General features: G+C 35.3%; 3 protein-coding genes across 3 annotated transcripts; 2 read left to right on the top strand and 1 right to left on the bottom strand.

The window, feature by feature from the left end:
* The first annotated feature begins 4,724 nt into the window (after positions 1-4,724).
* LOC18010327 (protein NSP-INTERACTING KINASE 3) lies at positions 4,725-8,913 on the top strand. The gene is made up of 11 exons (XM_006392052.2): positions 4,725-5,174; positions 5,614-5,743; positions 5,838-5,909; positions 5,999-6,142; positions 6,250-6,321; positions 6,404-6,463; positions 6,558-6,655; positions 6,749-6,895; positions 6,974-7,315; positions 7,406-7,797; positions 8,346-8,913. Exons 1-11 carry the CDS (start codon positions 5,069-5,071, stop codon positions 8,685-8,687), a joined length of 1,905 nt encoding a protein of 634 aa, XP_006392114.1. The 5' UTR covers positions 4,725-5,068; the 3' UTR covers positions 8,688-8,913.
* A 744-nt stretch (positions 8,914-9,657) lies between these two features.
* Positions 9,658-12,142, top strand: LOC18010308 (protein trichome birefringence-like 2). Its single transcript, XM_006392053.2, has 5 exons — positions 9,658-10,632; positions 10,821-11,013; positions 11,106-11,299; positions 11,389-11,547; positions 11,624-12,142. Exons 1-5 carry the CDS (start codon positions 9,875-9,877, stop codon positions 11,964-11,966), a joined length of 1,647 nt encoding a protein of 548 aa, XP_006392115.1. The 5' UTR covers positions 9,658-9,874; the 3' UTR covers positions 11,967-12,142.
* Positions 12,143-19,067: 6,925 nt separating this feature from the next.
* LOC18010307 (cyclin-dependent protein kinase inhibitor SMR15) lies at positions 19,068-19,512 on the bottom strand. Its single transcript, XM_006392054.2, has one exon. The coding sequence runs from the start codon at positions 19,510-19,512 to the stop codon at positions 19,177-19,179; it is 336 nt and encodes a 111-aa protein (XP_006392116.1). The 3' UTR covers positions 19,068-19,176.

Below are 19,512 nucleotides of genomic sequence, written 5' to 3' on the forward strand. Positions count from 1 at the left end.
TTAGGATAGCCGCCGAAGTCTATCGCCTCTACATGCGGAATTGGAGAGTCTCTTATGGGCTATGTCATGTGTGCTTGATCGTCAAATATTATCGGTACACTTCCAATCTAATTACTCAGACCTGGTAAATATGTCAGACTCTCCTTCAGATTGGCCGTCTTTCTTATCTGAGTTGGACACCTTCCACACTCTTCGGGAAAACTTCATCGATTTCGAGCTATCCCATATCCCTTAAATGTCCGAGCATATAGTCTTACAAAAGGAACTCGAGCAAGAAGTTTTCTCTTTTCCCAAATCATTCATACCGAACCAACTGAGGATGGTTCTCAAACCAAATCTTTAACGGGTCAAATGTAATGTAATATTGGGTTGTTGAAAAAAAAAAAATCACTCTACTTAGAACACTTACACTACACCCGTAAGTGTAAGAACCAAAGCAAACCACTAGCCCACTAACAAATTTTATTCTAACATACTACACTTTTTGGTCCGGTAGTTTAGCTTTCGATATTCGAGGTCTGATTCAGTTTTTTATAGATGTTATTCGTGCTAATTCTACTCATCGTTTTTCATCTCCAGAATCACAAGTTCACAACCATTTGTGTGATTGGTCCAAAGAGAATGAAGCATAAATATTAATATAGTAAACAAAATAGGAATCTGTATATTAGTAAATTAATAAAGAGAATATTTGAGTTTTCCCAGTGCGACAAATATACCCACTCCCCCCTAACCTTCTCGAGTTTTGGGTTATATTTCTCAAAGTTACCCAAAATTCGAGGTATATTAATATAATACGTCTTCGTCTTATTTGCTTGTTTATTGGCAAAGGCATATCGTTATACCACCTAACCTCGATTCATTTTACAGTTCATTTAGCAAAAAATGTAAACGACATTTGTCGTTTAATCATATTCCTTCTGTTCTTTTATATAAGAATTTTTTTTTTTATTAAAACTGCAAAGCTTAAGAAAACATACAAAATATATATATATATGTATGTATTTTCATATTAAAAATATTATTTAGTATCCAACTAAAAATTATTCAGGCAATGATAAAAAAATATTACTACAGAATATAAATGTTCACATTGATCAAATCAATTAGATTTTTGCATGATAACTTGAAAAATATCAAATAAAAATAAAACAAACTGTTTTCTGTGAAACATTTTATATCAAAAGAAGGATTATTAACCTGGGTATGAGGGTATCCGCAGTTTGATATGTTGTTTGTGAGGTAAAATAGGTAGAGAAAAAAAGAATCCATGAAGCCAATGCTTCGTGAAAAAAAAGGGAGGATAAAATCAACTGAACGGATGCTAATCAAGTAAGTCTTTGTTCAAAAAAAAAAATGGATGCTTATATATGTTCACACATTGATCACAATGTTTAAAAAGTGTTCTTATCTTAGGCTTAGGTGTAGTTCTTAAATCTTAATATGTGAAATACATAATCAATATATGTTTCAGCTAAGAGCCTACTTGAATCGTTCAGCTACACCAGTGTGTTAGGTGAAAGAATAGATCGAGACACTCCTAAAAACGTTTTTTTAAAGAAATCTTAAAACTTCAGATTTTAAAGTTTTATGTTATACTAAAAGCAATTTCAAACATGAAAGTAACATAATGTATTACCCAAAAAAACCTTAGAGCATATCAAAAATCCATATATCCATTTGAATACATTACCCGTTTTCGTAATCTTGGAAATCTACTATATTACAACAATTATAAGAGAGACAGTTTAATATACAAAAGGTAGATTAGTTAGGAATTAGGAGGGAGTGTGATTAGTTACTAACCCCACCTACCCTATCTTCTGGAATATTCTTAATAAACATTGAAAGGGCATTTTTTAAGCAATATTACTTAACTGGTAAAATTTAACGAGGTAAAAACTGGTAATAAATAAATGTTTTAGAGGACATGATCCAGTTGTATGTATGCTAACTTTTACCAATTGGCTGATTTAGTAATGCAACTTCTTTCTCTTTCAATTTTTTTCTTCTAGTTACAATCGTGTTTGATTGATTACAAGCACATACGGGTAATGTGTTTGTGCGGCTATGCAAATTTACCAATTGGCTGACTTAGCAATTACATATTTTTTTCCTTTCATTTTTTTTTGCCAAACTTGTGTTCTATTTTCGGTATTATGTGATAAGCTGATGGTAATGTTTGGTTTGTGCACGAATGTTCATATTTTTTTATAGTTTTTATATATAATAATGGGAGGTGATTGTTCCTCTAATGAGCAAGCCAACACATAGACAAGCAGCGTCACGATAACAACAAGACAAATTAACGGAATCTCGAATCCACCAAGAAATGAATTTGTTAGCCATCGTCATAAATCAATCCAACTCATTCTACTCGAGTGTTTTACCACTTTCTATATCACCGCGTCAAAAAAAACCTTAGATTTCAATGGTTTCCAATCTGACATATTCGAAAAGGACGAAAAATTATCTAAACAGGACGGGTCAATTGAATCGATCCAAAACTTTATCAAGCTTTAAATACATTAATACTTCCCAAATTCCTAGAGAGAAAAGAGGAGAGGATCAAATCTTTTAGGAAAGAGAAAGGTAAATAATTTATAAGATAAGAAGAGCTAGAACAATACTGAACTAGATGATAGGAAAGATTAAACAAATACACATTCATTCGGACTTGTGTCAAAGAGAAGTGATAAATTTTCTAATACTCTTAAATACCATTCTAAATTTGTTATTGTGGATCATGATCCACGAGACACAATTTAGGACTATGATTTCACTTAAAAGGGAAGCATAGTATTAATTTTTTCTCCCAAAAATGATTTTTTTCTGTGTTTGCAGGCTATATGTAAGTAAACAAACTGTTTCATCTGAGAAATAATCCCAACCATTCATAAGATATAAAATCTCACCCATATATTCACCAAAAAAAAAAAAAAATCTCACCTATATATAGGATACAAAATCTCTTTTTTTGAATTATTATAAGGTTTTGAGCCAAAACCCATAATTTTTCTAGGTCGGAACCATAATATGTAATATTAGTTCTGTTCTAAGCATCACTCTATTCTGTCACCTTTAAACTTTAGATTATGAATTTGATTGATATAGATAATATTAAAACATTATGCTTAAACAATAATATAAGTAATGTGATATTGAAACTGTATGCTTTTTATATAAGTGATTGACAGAGATGTGAGTAATTGACAGAGATGTGAGTAATTATATATATATTTTGTAAAAAAATATTTAAAATATTTATTTATATATGTTATATTATATTTATAATATATATATATATTTTTTATTTTTTAATATATTTATTCATATTTATTAAATTATTAATTAATTATATTAGTATTTTTAAAATAAAAATAATAATAAATATTAGTGTTAACATGTAAAATTTATATTCTAATATATATATAATTTTTGATGTTATTTTAATCAAAGAAATAAATTATATAAAATTATTTTAAATTATCAAAATATTTAAAAACATAATGCTTTGAAAAAATTCTATATGAAAACATAGAGGAATTAACATTTAGGAGAACATTTACATTTAAATGCTCTCCTAGGTGCTCTATTAACAAAAATTGATTGAATAATTTAAAGCATAATGATCTTCTAAAAGTTTTACCAATCAATGCTTATATCTAAGACTCTTCTACCAGTCAAATTAATTGATATAAGATATAAAATCTCACCCAATACCATTTCTCGATTTTGATCAAAAGTTTATCCTGGTCCGTGATTAACAGAGAACAGTTTGTATAAACTAAATTAGTATATGATGCTAATAATGTGAAGTAAAGGAGATTATCTTTTAACCAACTATATATATAATATAATATTATATTCTTTGTGTGACAAAAACTGGAAAAGGGATAAAATAATTGAAGCTCGAAAAAGCCAACAAGATATGAGACAGGCCATGAACGTGATCTGCCCAACAAAAAGGACTTCTTTTCTGCTATGTAACTTTTCTAAAAAGCAAAAAAAAAAATTAAAGAAATTAAAATAAGAGATGTCATTTGTTCTTATGATTTTTCCATTTATCTTTTTCTCTGACCCATCCTTTCAGTCCAATCACATTTTTGTATATTAAAGTGCTTCTTCGAAATATCTGTCCGAAAGCAAAAAAGAAAAGAATTCAAACTGAAATCATGTAACATAAATTACACTATTTTTTTCCTCCTCCTAATCTAATTTTCAAAAAGTGTCTAAATAATCAAAACTTGAAAAGGGGAGAAAAACAGAGCGTCTCTTCTTTTCTTGTTATTCTGTCAGTATCTTTCTGTGTGTGCTTGTGGATTTTTTGGCATTTTCATTTTGGATTTTGCTTGTTTGGTCCCATCTTTGATGATTTTTTAATTCCTTTTTTATTTTCCAGTGGTTTGAAAGGGAAGGCAAAAGAGATTGAGATTGAGGTGATTTGGTAATAGTGGTGTGGAATTAGAGGGAAACCACTTGAAAATTAGAATGCTGTACAGATTAACTACTCAATAATTACCCAAGTAAAAAAAGGATTAAATAATTAAAACCAAGAGGCAGTATCACTCAATAGCTTTTGTGTGCATTCTTTTTCTCAGACTTTCAGAGCATTTTGGTGGTTTTGTTTGCTTTGTTTCTCGGGAAAATTCTCTTCATACTTTATAGTTCTTTTCCTCTCTCTCTCTCTCTCCCTCTCTCTCTCGCTCTCGCTCTCGCTCTCGTCCTTCTTGTTTGTCACTGCTTCTGCACTTATTCTCTTAATGCTTCATCCAAAAATTCTCTTTCTAAGCTGGGTATCTTTCAAGTCGTCATTTTTCTATTTGGGGTCTTCTCCTTTTACTCCATTCGATTTGAATTAGGAAGCAGAAGAAGTCCATTGCTGGAAAAAAGATTGCTCAAGTTAATTTCTGTGTCTGAAAAAGACAGGGGAAGAAGAAAATAGAAAGGGGAGAGAAACAAAGGCAAAGGCTTTCACATTCGGGAGAGAGAGAAAAATGAGTTAGTGGGATATCTGAAAACTTTTCTTCACTTACAAAAGTTGATTGCTTTAAGAGGGAATATTGCCATGGACTGTGTAAGATTGGTGCTCTGGAGATTAGGGTTTCTGGTTTTGGTATGGTTCCTTGATGTCTCTTCTGCTACACTTTCTCCTACTGGTGTAAACTATGAAGGTCAGTCTTCTTCTTCTTCTTGGAGCCATCTCAATTTCTGAAAAACAAAAAGATGCATTTCTTTTTTCCTTTGCCCAAACACAGGATTTCAGATTAAAAATTTCTCTGAGCAATTACATTACCATCTTTGTTTTTGTCTATGTTTCTTCGTGGCTGCGAAATTTTTTGGTGAATGTTTTGTGTGGATTGGGTTCCTTTTGTATTTATTGGATAATAAATATGAGCTTTAAATGCTCACCAGAACCATATCTAAACTATCCAATCCCAGCTCAAGTTTTGCTTCTTTCTCTGTGGAATTTTCCTGGCAGATACTTTAAGGTTACTGGGTTTTTCTTGGACGATATATTTCAGGAGTTTTGCTTATTCAATTCAAAAAAAAAAAAAGAAATTGTTCACTCAATCTGAATTCTCTTCTTTTATGTTTGTCTGAAATGAGCAGTGACGGCTTTGGTGGCTATAAAGAACGAGTTGAATGATCCGTACAATGTTCTTGAGAATTGGGATGTGAATTCAGTTGATCCTTGTAGCTGGAGAATGGTCACTTGCACTGATGGTTATGTCTCTGCACTGTGAGTCTTCGTCTTCTTCTTCTCTCTCTGTTACACAAGACAAAGCAATCAAATAGATCTCTGAGACTTGTCTTTGTCTGCATAATGAAAACAGGGGACTTCCTAGCCAAAGCCTGTCTGGTACATTGTCTCCTAGAATCGGAAACCTCACTTATCTACAATCTGTGTAAGTTGTTATAGTCTTTGCTATGTTTGAATTCTTGTTCTGTAGTTTTTTTCGATTTGTGCTTATTAAGCTTAAGGTTTATGGTTTAGGTTGTTGCAAAACAATGCAATCTCTGGTCCAATTCCTGATACGATCGGGAGGTTAGAGAAGCTTCAGACACTTGATCTTTCGAACAATTCATTCACTGGGGAGATACCGGCCTCACTTGGAGAACTCAAGAACTTGAATTACTTGTGAGTGTTCGTTTAATGATTCACACTGATTCTTTTGTTGCATGTTTATGAAATTCCAAGTCAAGTCTCAGTTTTTATGTTCCGTTCTTGTTCATTTGGGTTTTCAGGCGGTTAAACAACAACAGTCTTTTAGGAACTCTCCCTGAGTCTCTATCCAAGATCGAAGGACTCACTCTAGTGTACATCTCTAACGTTTGCTTTCTATTGTTCCAGTTGGAGAATATTTTGCCAACTTATTTGTTATTGATTCTTAATGTGCAGCGACATTTCATATAACAATCTTAGTGGTACACTGCCAAAAGTGTCTGCTAGAACTTTCAAGTAAGCTTAACTAGACTTATCCAAGAACTTAAATTTCCATTGAAGTGAAACTAAGATTCACCATTGTGTATTTGTTTTGTTTCTTGGACACAAGGGTAATCGGAAACGCGTTACTCTGCGGCCCAAAATCCGTTGCTAACTGTTCTGCTGTCTTCCCTGAGCCTCTCACACTTCCACAAGATGTTCCATCAGGTATATATAGCCTTCTGTTTCTCATTATTTCCCTATTCTACTTCTGATCAAAGGACTTTATCGCTTACTTCTTTGTGTTACTTTTTGTTTTAGATGAACCAGGGACTCATACCAATGGCCATCACGTAGCTCTTGCATTCGCAGCAAGCTTCAGTGCAGCATTTTTTGTTATCTTTACAAGTGGAATCTTTCTTTGGTGGAGATATCGGCGTAATAAGCAAATCTTTTTCGACGTTAATGGTTAGTATCTTGAAATTTTCTTGGCTTTGTATAATGTTGTGCCTCCCCCGGAAAAAAACTAACAGCTCCATGTTGCAGAACAATATGATCCAGAGGTGAGTTTAGGACACTTGAAGAGGTATACATTCAAAGAGCTTAGATCCGCGACCAATCATTTCAACCCAAAGAACATTCTCGGAAGAGGTGGATACGGGATTGTGTACAAAGGGCACTTAAGCGACGGATCCTTGGTGGCTGTGAAACGTCTCAAAGACTGTAACATTGCGGGAGGAGAAGTCCAGTTTCAGACAGAAGTAGAGACTATAAGTTTGGCTCTACATCGCAATCTCCTCAGGCTTCGAGGTTTCTGTAGTAGCAACAACGAGAGAATCCTAGTCTACCCTTACATGCCAAATGGGAGCGTTGCTTCACGCTTAAAAGGTAAATGCAGTTTCCAAACCAAATTCTTGTATTTTTCTAGCTCTTTCACAATATTTTTCTATGGTTTAATCTTTCTTCAATGTTTGTTAGATTATATCCGAGGAGAGCCAGCATTAGACTGGTCAAGAAGGAAGAAAATAGCGGTTGGTACAGCGAGGGGATTAGTGTATCTCCATGAGCAATGTGATCCCAAGATCATTCACAGAGATGTGAAAGCGGCTAACATTTTGTTAGATGAGGATTTTGAGGCAGTTGTTGGGGATTTTGGGTTAGCCAAGCTTCTAGACCATAGAGATTCACATGTCACAACCGCGGTTCGTGGAACTGTAGGCCACATTGCACCTGAGTACTTATCAACTGGTCAGTCCTCAGAGAAGACTGATGTCTTTGGGTTTGGTATACTTCTCCTTGAGCTCATTACTGGTCAGAAAGCTCTTGATTTTGGCCGGTCCTCACACCAGAAAGGCGTAATGCTTGACTGGGTAAGTCTCTTTACTCTGTTTCTTGCTTCACTTCCAAGAATCTTGGAGGTATTAGTCGCAATTCTGGTCTGGTTCTATTCAGTGTTGCTTGAGACTTGAGGGGAGAGTTAAAACCAAAATAAAATAGAAACTTACCATGACTCGGATTCGGAATCGGTTCAGATTTAATCTCGGTTTTGGTTAAATTTCGGTTTCTTATTTCGGTTCAGCTATAGATAGCTATTAGTTCTAGTTCATTAGCATAATCTTTACCAAGTACTTATAACTGAATGCAGTTTTACAGTTTGGTTTGATTTATATTTGATTTGATTTCGGTTTAGTTTGGGTTGTGAGTCATAGACTGAAGGAATATTAAACCAAGGTATTTGGATTGATGTCGGGTTTAATTTCGGTTTTGGTTCTGTTTTTGTACTTTGTCTAGTAGATTCGGTCTGTATTCGGTCTGTTTTAGACAGGTTTTGCCGTTTTGGTTCCAGCTCATTGGCATCATCTTAAGATTCAAATTAGTTTTGTCCGGTTTGGTTAATGAGATTTGTGAAAAATGGCAGGTGAAGAAGCTGCATCAAGAAGGGAAGCTAAAGCAACTAATAGACAAAGATTTGAATGATAAGTTCGATAGAGTGGAGCTCGAAGAAATCGTTCAAGTTGCACTTCTCTGTACTCAATTCAATCCATCTTTTCGACCTAAAATGTCCGAAGTTATGAAGATGCTTGAAGGTGACGGTTTGGCTGAGAGATGGGAAGCGTCGCAGAACGGTGCGGCGGAGTCGCTGCCACCGCCGTTGCCGTCGGGGATGGTGAGTTCTTCGCCGCGTGTGAGGTATTATTCCGATTATATCCAAGAATCTTCTCTTGTCGTCGAAGCTATTGAGCTCTCTGGTCCTCGATAATGAGTTTTGTGATGACTTCACTTTTTTTTTTCATCTTCTTTCTTTCCTTTCTTGGCTTTGTTTTTGTTTCTTATAATGTTTATATAGATGTGGAGTAAACTGTAATTTTCAAATGTAAAAAAGTATTAAATGCAAAAGAAAATGTTGACTACCCACGTTACTTGTATGGGAATTGTGGCCAGTGAATATTGGAAAAAAAATCCTCTGAGCGGCCAAAATATTGCTGGTTTTGGAAAGTTTTTGTAGATTCCAAACTGAATTTAACCGGATTGTACTCGGTTGAAGCGTAATTTGTAATAACAACTTTGCTTCACTAATAAAATTGCAGAATTTCATTTTTAAACGTGATTTTACAAAATATTTTGTCAATTAATAAAAAATTTGCAAAATAAAAAATAAAACACAAAAATGTAGTCTGCATTTTTTTTATAACGAAAATACAAAAATGTCATCAATCATAAAAGTGTTATATATTCGATTATTCGCCAAATTGTTACTAATCAAAAGTCTTAGTATTTTGTATCCACACGACAAAGTCACCGAACAGGAAAGTGGTCTCTACACTGCATCAGCGAATATGGGCCAAGTGGAGTCGTGAACGTGGTCACTAATCCCGTGTGACGACAAAAGCGTGCACCTGCAACTTAGACCACATAATAACCGTCAGATCACGCGGCAATAAGCAGTCGCGATTAACGAGAATGCTGTCGGTCCAAACTCCCGTGAGTCCTTCTTCTGACACGTGGCTTAGATGCAATCGACGGCACTCTGACGGATTTTTTGGTCATTACCACGATCCATCACCTTCCCAATTTTCTTCATTAATGAAGGTCATTAAGGAAACAAAATACTCGTAATAATTTGACTTTCCCAAGTTTTAAAAACCCACATAATTTCCAAATTATTGACATACCTTAAACAGAAGTAAAAACGATAAACATTCATTAACAAAGGGGCCTGCATATAACTTTTTGGTAAACATCAATGGTGAAATATCAAAATCGTTATCTTCGAGAAAAACCGCTTTTCCCCCAAACTCAAGTTTCATCTTAAATCAAAAATCTAATCGTCTCCCTCTCTTTTACGAAAAGGGTCACTTTCTGCAAAACCAGATAATTTACCAAATTTCTGAATTTTTCGGTTTCTTCTGCAAGTTTCCATGTTTTGTTCGCTGTAACTGCATTTCAATGGATTCGTCGAAGAAACTTCCGTTTCCAGACCAGATTCTGTCTTCGAGAAGAAGAAACATCTTGACCAGATTCGGTCTAGGAATCGCTGCTTCTCTCGTTCTCCTCACACTTCTCTCTCTCTCTAACTCCTCCTTCAATGTCCCCTTTGTCTCTCCTCTGCTTCAAGGTCTCAAAAACTCCAATCTGAACATCCCTTCTTCTGTAAATCAAGTCGACGAGAAGCCTGAAGTAGTAAATCTCACCGACAATGTCCCAGATGTCAAAGTTCCAAACTTTGATGCCGAACAAAGATCTGGAGATACTAGTTCGAAGAACACAAGTTTGTCTGGAGAAGGTGAAGTTGCAAGCTTTGATTCCGAACAAAGATCTGAAAAAACAGTGAAGAACTCGAGCTTAGTCGATGAAGATGGGACTAAAGTCTCTACCGCAAATGACGAAAACACCCTCGAATCAAATGCTACGATAAGTGTGGGCAATAGCTCGAGCTTGGTGTCCGATTCGGGAGGTGGGTTTGTGCCATCAAACTCGAGCGAAGAGGATAATGGCTCTGTGGAAACAGATCGAAGCAGAGGTTCTTACGAGGATTGTGATATCTACGATGGAAACTGGGTGAGAGCTGATGATGAGACAATGCCTTATTACCCACCTGGTTCGTGTCCGTACATAGACAGAGATTTCAACTGTCACGCCAATGGAAGACCTGATGATGCTTATGTTAAATGGAAATGGCAGCCAAATGGTTGTGACATTCCCAGGTAAAAATCACAAAAGAAAAGAATAATATTTCCCATTTTAGATAGATTCTTTTAGGGTTTTAGCTTGATTTTTGATTTTCTTGTTGAAGTTGGGTTCTTGAATAGGTGGAATATTGAGTTTTTAAATTAGATTGTTGGTTTTTGTCTGATGAGTAAGTGCATTGTGATCTCTGTGTTGGAATCTAAAGGTTGAACGGGACTGATTTTCTGGAGAAGCTAAGAGGGAAGAAGCTGGTTTTCGTTGGGGATTCGATAAACCGGAACATGTGGGAATCTCTGGTTTGCGTTCTTCGACATAGCCTCAAGGACAAGAAACGAGTGTATGAGATCTCAGGGAGAAGAGAGTTCAAGAAGAGAGGCTTTTACGCTTTTAGATTCGAGGTTAGATATCGTTTTTCTATGGAATGCTTCAATACCATTCCACATTGTCTCTTTGTTTGATGTTTATCAATCTTTTTCCCCTGTTCTTGCAGGACTATAATTGCACGGTGGATTTTGTTGGCTCTCCCTTTTTCGTAAGGGAATCAAGTTTCAAAGGAGTGAACGGGACGAGATTGGAGACGTTAAGGTTGGATTTGATGGACAAGACGACGTCCATGTATAAAGATGCTGATATACTGATTTTCAACACTGGTCATTGGTGGACTCATGACAAAACAAAGCTAGGGTATGATTCTAAAACAGAGAAACCAGAACAAGAAGTCCACGTTGTGTTTTTAAGTTTAACAATGATTGTGATGTTTTTTCTTTTTGCAGAGAAAACTATTACCAAGAAGGTAACGTTGTGTACCCGAGGCTCAAGGTTCTTGAAGCTTATAAACGAGCTCTCGCCACTTGGGCTAAATGGGTCGATAAGAACATCAACCGCAATCAAACCCATGTTGTATTTAGAGGCTATTCCGTTACACATTTCAGGTAAATTCCCAAACCTTTTTATTTACTGCAAAAACGTGTTCTTGACTTTATTGTTGAACCGGTGTTTCTTATACAGAGGAGGGCCATGGAACTCAGGAGGACAATGCCATAAAGAAACAGAACCGTTCTTCAACACGAGTTACTTGAAAAAGTATCCTTCGAAGATGAGAGCTCTCGAGTACATTCTGCGTGATACAATGAAAACTCCGGTGATATACATGAACATTAGCCGGTTAACGGATTTCAGAAAAGATGGTCACCCGGCTATTTACAGGATGGTGTACAGGACGGATAAGGAGAAAAGAGAGGCCGTGAGTCACCAAGATTGTAGCCATTGGTGCTTGCCTGGTGTACCGGACACATGGAACCAACTCTTGTACGTATCACTGTTAAAGGCCGGGCTAGCGTCTAAGTGGTAGAAACAAAGTTCTTTGGCTTTGTATCATTGTTTGTATTGTTTGCAGTTGTAAAGTATAAACGTAGCAAAACAAATCTCCCTTATAGAAAAAAAAGGAGGATTTTCTCTTTTTGGACTATCTTTTTGTGTCAATGTACCCAAAAAATCACAATTTTACTCGTTGCTAGGGATTTGTGTATAGGCAATTGCATTACTTTGGAAACTATGATTTTGTTTCCTATTTCACATTTGTTTTTACAAGGAATGTTTTCACTGAATTCACATGCATCCCTAGTAATTTTTACAATTGCAATGAATGTGAGATCTAGGTTGTTACGTATGCATTATGAGGAAACAGAGTTACTTCTGGATGATTAAGCACATTCTAATACAGGGAAACATTGCTTACCCTGTATAATAATTAGAACCAAATGACTTTTCATTACTTAAATTCGGTGGATTAGCAAAGCTTTTGACCACTGCCACAGTTAGTGTAACATCCCGACCTTCGGTTAACCAAAGATCGGATGTTACCAATTTCTAATTTTGGTTTAATTAGATTAAACCATTTCTTTTAATTATTTTTTTGATAAACCTTTCTTCCTAATCTCTTCTTAAAAGCCCATCAAGCTCAGCCCAGTCCATCTAATTAACCTAAGTATAAATAGTTTTCTTATTTCTTAAAACTCTAATTAATCATTCTAACCCTAAGAAACTCAAACCTAGCCACCTTTTCTCTCCTTCTCCTTCTCTCAGCCACGCCATCCTCTCTTTTTCTCCCTGGCTGTGGCTCTCTCCCTCTCTCTCTCTTTCGGCTGCCTCTCTCTTGTTCTTCTTTCTCTCTTATCATCTTCTTCTTCCCTGGCCGCCTCCTTCCATGACGTTTTTCCGGCGAACCGCGAGGATCTACGGGACGATCTACCTATCAATCTGTAGCCCCGAGTGTCGGCTTTCCAAGAAGACCGATTTCATCCAGATAAGATATCTATGCCAGGAGATATCATCGTTTTCGTGTCGGGTGTCCAGATCTGCAGTTCTAGCTAAGGTGGGGATTAGATCTAGGTCTTTCTTCTTATCCCTTTATTTTCTTCTAGTGTGTTGAGTTTAGATCTGGTGGGACAGGTCTGTCTCCTTGTGCATCTAGGCAGACCATGTATATATATATAACTAATAAGATCTAGGATCTCATTAGAGGAAGAACCAGCATGATTGATTGATAACCCTGTTGATTGGTTAGTGATTGGTAGAAATCCTAAATGTCATAGTCTGCTTCTGGTAGTGATGTGTTGAATGCAGGCTTGTTTGTTGGGTTATGTGCCGTCTGTGTGACCGTGACAATTCCATTCATCCGGTGGAGTGATGTTCCACGGGGCTGTCCATGTGGCATGTCGGGATTGGACTGTCTGTGTGACAGGGTCTCTGTCTATGTGACAGGGTGAGATATCGACCTGTGTCCGAGTGACAAGGTGATTTGGCCTATTGAGAGGCGGGACGGAGACATCACATGTTTGTTAGTTGTTTGTGCACTTGTAGATTGCTTGTTTGGTTTCATTGGATTTATTCTTAATATGTTGGTGGAAATAAATGAATAAGGCGGGAGCCTGGTTTGGTTCTCACTGAGTAATTCTCCCAAATTACTCACCCCTCTCTCTATCTAGTTTTGCAGGTTAGATGGATCAGTCTAAGTCTATGTTGTTGATTGTTACCTGGGCGTTTTCCTGGCGATCCTGTGTGCTCACAAAATCGGACATCCTACCGGACCCGGTTCGATGGCCGATCTAACATTCCCGATTCCCCGCCTCTTAGAAGCCCGGGATAGGGATGCTACAATTGGTATAAGAGCCCAGGATTAGATCACTTTAGCTCCGTTCTAAAGTGGTCACGCCCGTTTTTGTTTTCAAAGAGAAAACCGTTTGCGAAAACATTTTTTATTAAAATCTTTTTAAATGTTTTCAAACCTAGAACAACCAACAACTTATAAATGCTGATCTAATAGATTCTCTTTTTCCTTTATCCTCTTTCCTTCCTCTTCTAGATTCGGGTTTAGGACCAAGGAGACAGCCAGGAAGAGGACAATTGCTGCTACCCGAGTGACCCTTCAGTACACTCCTTGGAGATGTAATGAGGTGCATGAGGCATCTACAAGTAGACCGAGCCAGGCTAGGCGAGCTCCTTCAGCTTCTCCTCTGCAGCAGCATAGTTCTGTTCCTGCGCCTCCTTCTGAGACCAAGCCAGCTGCTCAGCAAAGGGTGGAGCATGGGCGATGCTGCCAATGCCCGAAGACTTCAGCGGCACCAGGTGCTCCTCCGGTGAATCCACTTGGTGCTTGGAGAGGGTTTGCCATTTAGGCAGACAGGAAGCTTCTGGAGGTCCTGTCTACATCTCCTCTGACAGCGAAATGGACGAAGATGAAGACCCCTCTGAAGATGATCTTCCTGAAGATGCTGATAGTGATTAGGAAAAATTGTTTTCAGGAGTAGAACTACTTATTTTTTTATTTATTATATTTTATTGATTGATTGCTTGCTTTAGGATCTAGTTATTAGGACTTAGCTAAAAAATTTTGTTGGTGTTTCCTAGTATTTTATATTTATAAAACAATCATCATCCACTTCCCCTTCTTAATCTTCAATATTTTTGTATTATAATATATATATATTTTTTTCGAATTTCTTCTTCATCTTTTCTTTCTTCTTTATCATCAACGTCAATTTTCTTATTCCTTATCTTTTCTTTCCTCTTCATCATCTACAACTTCTATTTCATTTCTTTCTTCTGATTTATCTTCTTCTTCTTCATCTTTTGTTTCGTTCTACTCTTCTTCCTTATCTTTTGGTTTAGTTATTCTTCGTATTTTTCTTATTTTTTTTGTTTTTATTTGTATTCTTCTTCAGGCTCCAATTTTAAGGCTTTTGTCTTCTTTTTCTGCCCCAAATTCTTCATCTTATTTTTTCCCATAATTTCCTTCTTCTTCTTCATCATCTTTGACTTGTACTTCTTTTTTCTTCATCTTCTTTTTCCTCATATTTTCCTTTTTCTTCTTTATCGTTTTTGACTTGTACTGTTTTTCTCTTTTTCCTCTTATATATCTTGCGATTTTCTTACTCCTCATCTTTTTCTTTCATCTTCTTCATTTAATTTGACTTCTTCTTCATCATATTTGTATTCTCTCAGTTCTTCTTCTTTTTTAATTTTTATTAGTCTTTTTATTCTCTACTTCTTATTCCTCTTTGGTCTTCATCAAACTCTTCTTCTTCTTGTTTTTGTTCATCTTTTTCTCATTTTCACCTACTTTATTTTCATATTTCCTCTTCTTTTACTTTGTTTTTTTCATCTTTCAATTTTTTCTTCTGATTTTCTTCTTCAACTCCAACATCTTTTTTCTTATTCGTATTCTTCTTCACTATCTTTTGTTCTCATCTGCTTCTTATTCTTCTCCATGTTTTATTCAATTTCATCTTTTTTGAGTTCTTATATCATCAACTATGTCTTATTCTTTATACTTCTACTTCTAACTTTTAAGAATTGTAAGTGGATAAAAGTAGGAGCAATATATATGATTTATTAAGAAAGCTATTAATACAACTTGTATAACAGTTATGAATGGGTAAAAATAATAACAATATATACATTATTAATTAGCAAATACTAATTAAAATTTTGTTTAATCATTTATTTTTATTGATGATTATTACATTTAGAAAGTACATTAGGGAAAAATAATTAAAATCTAAACACAGTGAAAAATCTCAAAAAAAATTGTTAAAATAAGATAATTAAGAAAAAAAATCAAAGACATTGCAAAGAATTGATAAACCTTATACTAAAAACATTGAATGGATCTCCAAACACGAAATGGATTCATCATAGAACCTGCATGTAACAAAGCAATGTACATCATTTGAAGAGAGGAGCGGAAACCCATTGACATGCCTCATAGAAATTTTTGACATACTCGATATCATCGTGAATTAAACATAAAGCATAACATGACTTTGAAAGTAGGCTGGACAGCACCATTAATTGTTCTTATATTTATATTAAAACATGGATCGCGAATGACATGCAATGAAACCCTCAAGAAGTAGGTTTCACCAATGTTAGAGTTATAGTTGGCTATTATACTCGGTCTACACTGTTACCGCAAAGACTGGTATGCCATTGACGTTTTTATGATCTCAAATCCAATGGGTCAAAAATGTAGAGTACATATATGATATGGCTTCAGGATAGTAAATTAAACTTCAGTCAGCCTGTAAATTTATCATTGTAAACATCGGCAGAAAAATGTTCTTCTTCTGTAAAAGCAATTTGAGATGGAGGCAGATGATATGGCAAAATCTGAGGATCACAAAGGGGACAATTGCTAATCTCTACAGAAAATTCATAAATTTTTTGAAGGAAAGAACTATTAAGCAATAGATTTACATAAGAAGAACGTCTAAAAGCAGAAAATTATGAACAATAAAAACAATGTAGGTTGTCATTACGGAAATGCATAAATAATAGTATATATTGATTTTTTAAAAAGACGTGGATAATTTTTTAAAAAAGATGCTAGACCTTAGAAGACGGACGTTGTATGTAAAAAAACATGAAGACCGAGATGAGTATATATAGGATGGATACGTTAGGGTTTAGGTTAGTACCAACGTTGATATCGGTGGTCCATAGCCAAAATCAGTGGCTATGGCTAACTTTGAGATCAGTAGCTCGTAAACAAAATCATTGGCCCATAATCGAAGAAAAAAACTATGTCACGGGTATTTACATGTATAATTAATGATCTATCGATGAAAACTAATTAAAACGCCACATACCTTTTTTTAATAATGACACCTAGGATAATCACTGTGGAGACGACACATCAGATTTTTAGCCATGCCACATATATTTACACGTAAAATTAATGATCAACCTATCAAAATTAATTAAAACGCCACATAATTTTTTTGATAATGACATGTAGGACAATTGCTGTGGAGACGATACATCAGATTTTTAGCCATATCACGGATATATACATGTAGGATTAATGATCAACCTATCAGAATTAATTAAAACGCTACCTTTTTTTTTAATAATGGCACATAAGTAAATCGCTGTGGAGATGACACATCAGATTTTTGGTCATGTCACATATATTTACAAGTATAATTAATGATCAACCTATCATAATTAATTAAAACACCATATAATTTTTTTTAATAATGACACATAAGCAAATCGCTCTGGAGACGACACCTAAGATTTTTGACTTCGCAAATAATAGTATAGATTAATAATAATGACACATAAGCAAATCGTTCTGGAGACGACACCTAAGATTTTTGACTTCGCAAATAATAGTATAGATAGATAGATAGCTCATAATCTCAAGAAAATAATAAATCAAAAAAATGATATATTAAATCGTTGGAGAACTGCATGGTTTGATGTTAGAAGCGAGTTGGTAATGGGAAATATTTTTCGATGGTTTTATAAAACCAGATCGCAATTTTATTTAAACCAGACGAAGAAAAAATTCACATACTCAATTAATTTGTGTTTTTATTTTGCTTTTCAGGCCCTAATACATTAGGCTGCTATCGTCGAAAAAAAATATTTTAGGCTGCTATGTTTAATTATTTTTAAAAAAATCTTATTATGTAATTGGGGAATACAATATCATAACATATTATATAAAAAGATATTGAATAAAAAAAATACAAGACACATAAGTATTTCAAAATGTAATTTTCTAAATAAATAGTTGCTTAAATAGATAAAACATGTATGCTCTATTTTATTCAAATATCTGATTATTTTATGAACAAACAAAACAACAAAACAAATAGTATAAAGTAAGAAAACAAACAATAATTCCGCGCGAACATCATCTAGTTTTTAATATATTTAATTAGAACTAAAATGACCTTAGTATATTAAGAATTCAAATGACAATTTCACTATCTCAATCTCGGTGGATTCGCAAGGTTGCAAGTTTTATTCTACGATATAGATATATTTATGATGATTAGCCATGTGTTATAAAACTATAATATCCCGATTTTTGGGTAGTCGGAAAGGCTTATAAGAATTGATTTGGCTACCTATGTCAACAAATTGCACTTATCTTTTCCGGTCAAGTGTGCTGAGAAAACTCCAGAGTTAAGCGTGCTGATGTTGGAGTAATCTCAGGATGGGTGACCTACCGGAAAGTTCTCTACGGTACCGTACGAGTGAGGACAAAGTACGGGGAAAGATCATATGGTGATTGCAGGGACAGTAGACAGCTCTTACGAGCCTTCCAGACTAACGACTCTCGACCGTTGAACAGTGGTGGGCCAACGGGCCTAGAGAGGACGTTGGGCCAACAGGCCTATAGAGAAGATGTTGGGCCCACGAGCCTAGAGAGGGCGTTGGACTCACTGGAAGGAGCGGTTAGGGAGAGTTAAGATTGATATCGCTGGTCCGCGCCTGGTTCCTAAAGGGAGGGTGGGTCGGGATGTCACAATAACTCTTTACGGTTGAGTTTTCTACTATCAAGATTTCCTGATTGGGAAGAAAAAATATTCTGATAAAAGGTTCTTGTAGCCCCAAGAATTGGAAAAATTCTTGTATCTTAAAACTTTCCGACCTTTTCGAAATGATTTTGGAACATAAATTCTTAATTTCACCCTCAACCGAAAATACTTATAACTTTGATGGTGGAGATTATTTTAATAGTATCATGTTTTTTTTTTTTGAACATTTTCCTATTTTTAATATCATGGTTTTTTTGAACATTTTCCTATTTTTTTTTTATCATGGTTAAAGCAAAGAAAAAAAAAGTAACAAACAAAAAGACAGATGGGAAGTTGTACTCTCTTTATCTGCGAACTATATATATATATAGATATTGGACGAACGTGAACAACATGTTGAACAATATCAAATGCCCAATTATTTTATAAGTAACATTCCACAGAGTTTCTCAAAATGTAACTACAAAAAGGTAACTGGAGAAGGGGAACCTTTTTCACATATCAGGAAATTCAACAAATACTAAAAAATATAACATTTATCTATTTTTTATTGAAAAAAAAAATTGTACATGAATACGAAGCTTACTATCCTTAATTAGTAATTTAGTATCCTAACACCTAAAAATTTATTTTGTGTAAAATGACAACAAGGAAGAAAGCGCTTAAGAGTAAATTTTCTTTTACCAAAAAGGTTAGAGAGAGAGAGATAGTAGCTAGAATTTAAAATCAGAGTTGAGTAGCTCTCAGTAAGAAGACGGTCTCGAGATCCGGTGGAGAGAAGAACTCTCTAGCACTGACGTAGCTAAACTTCAAGGACTGTTTCCGTTTCTTCGGTGGCGGAGGACAAACCTGCACCGTCGGAATTCTAACAGAAGACGCCGTTGGAGTCGTCGGATACTGATCTTGATTAACTTCATCTTCCGTGTCAGCTACGGCAGAGGAAGAGATGCTTATCGGCACTATCGGCGCACGTAAGGAGCCTGAGATGATCCATTTCTTTCCTTCGGATGTTTCTCGGTGTTCGCCGTCGAACTGGTTGTGAGTCTTGTCGGAAAATCCCAT

The sequence above is a fragment of the Eutrema salsugineum genome, unplaced genomic scaffold (genome assembly GCF_000478725.1).
Source record: "Eutrema salsugineum unplaced genomic scaffold, Eutsalg1_0 scaffold_8, whole genome shotgun sequence".
NCBI classification, from domain to species: domain Eukaryota; kingdom Viridiplantae; phylum Streptophyta; class Magnoliopsida; order Brassicales; family Brassicaceae; genus Eutrema; species Eutrema salsugineum.

Coding starts and splice junctions, on each gene's coding strand:
- LOC18010327 (XM_006392052.2), top strand. CDS start 5,069: ATGGACTGTGTAAGATTGGTGCTCTGGAGATTAGGGTTTCTGGTTTTG. Junction 5,910..5,998: donor CTCACTTATCTACAATCTGT/GTAAGTTGTTAT, acceptor TTTATGGTTTAG/GTTGTTGCAAAACAATGCAA. Junction 6,143..6,249: donor CTCAAGAACTTGAATTACTT/GTGAGTGTTCGT, acceptor TTGGGTTTTCAG/GCGGTTAAACAACAACAGTC.
- LOC18010308 (XM_006392053.2), top strand. CDS start 9,875: ATGGATTCGTCGAAGAAACTTCCGTTTCCAGACCAGATTCTGTCTTCG. Junction 11,300..11,388: donor CATGACAAAACAAAGCTAGG/GTATGATTCTAA, acceptor TTCTTTTTGCAG/AGAAAACTATTACCAAGAAG. Junction 11,548..11,623: donor TATTCCGTTACACATTTCAG/GTAAATTCCCAA, acceptor TTTCTTATACAG/AGGAGGGCCATGGAACTCAG.
- LOC18010307 (XM_006392054.2), bottom strand. CDS start 19,512: ATGGGATTTTCCGACAAGACTCACAACCAGTTCGACGGCGAACACCGA.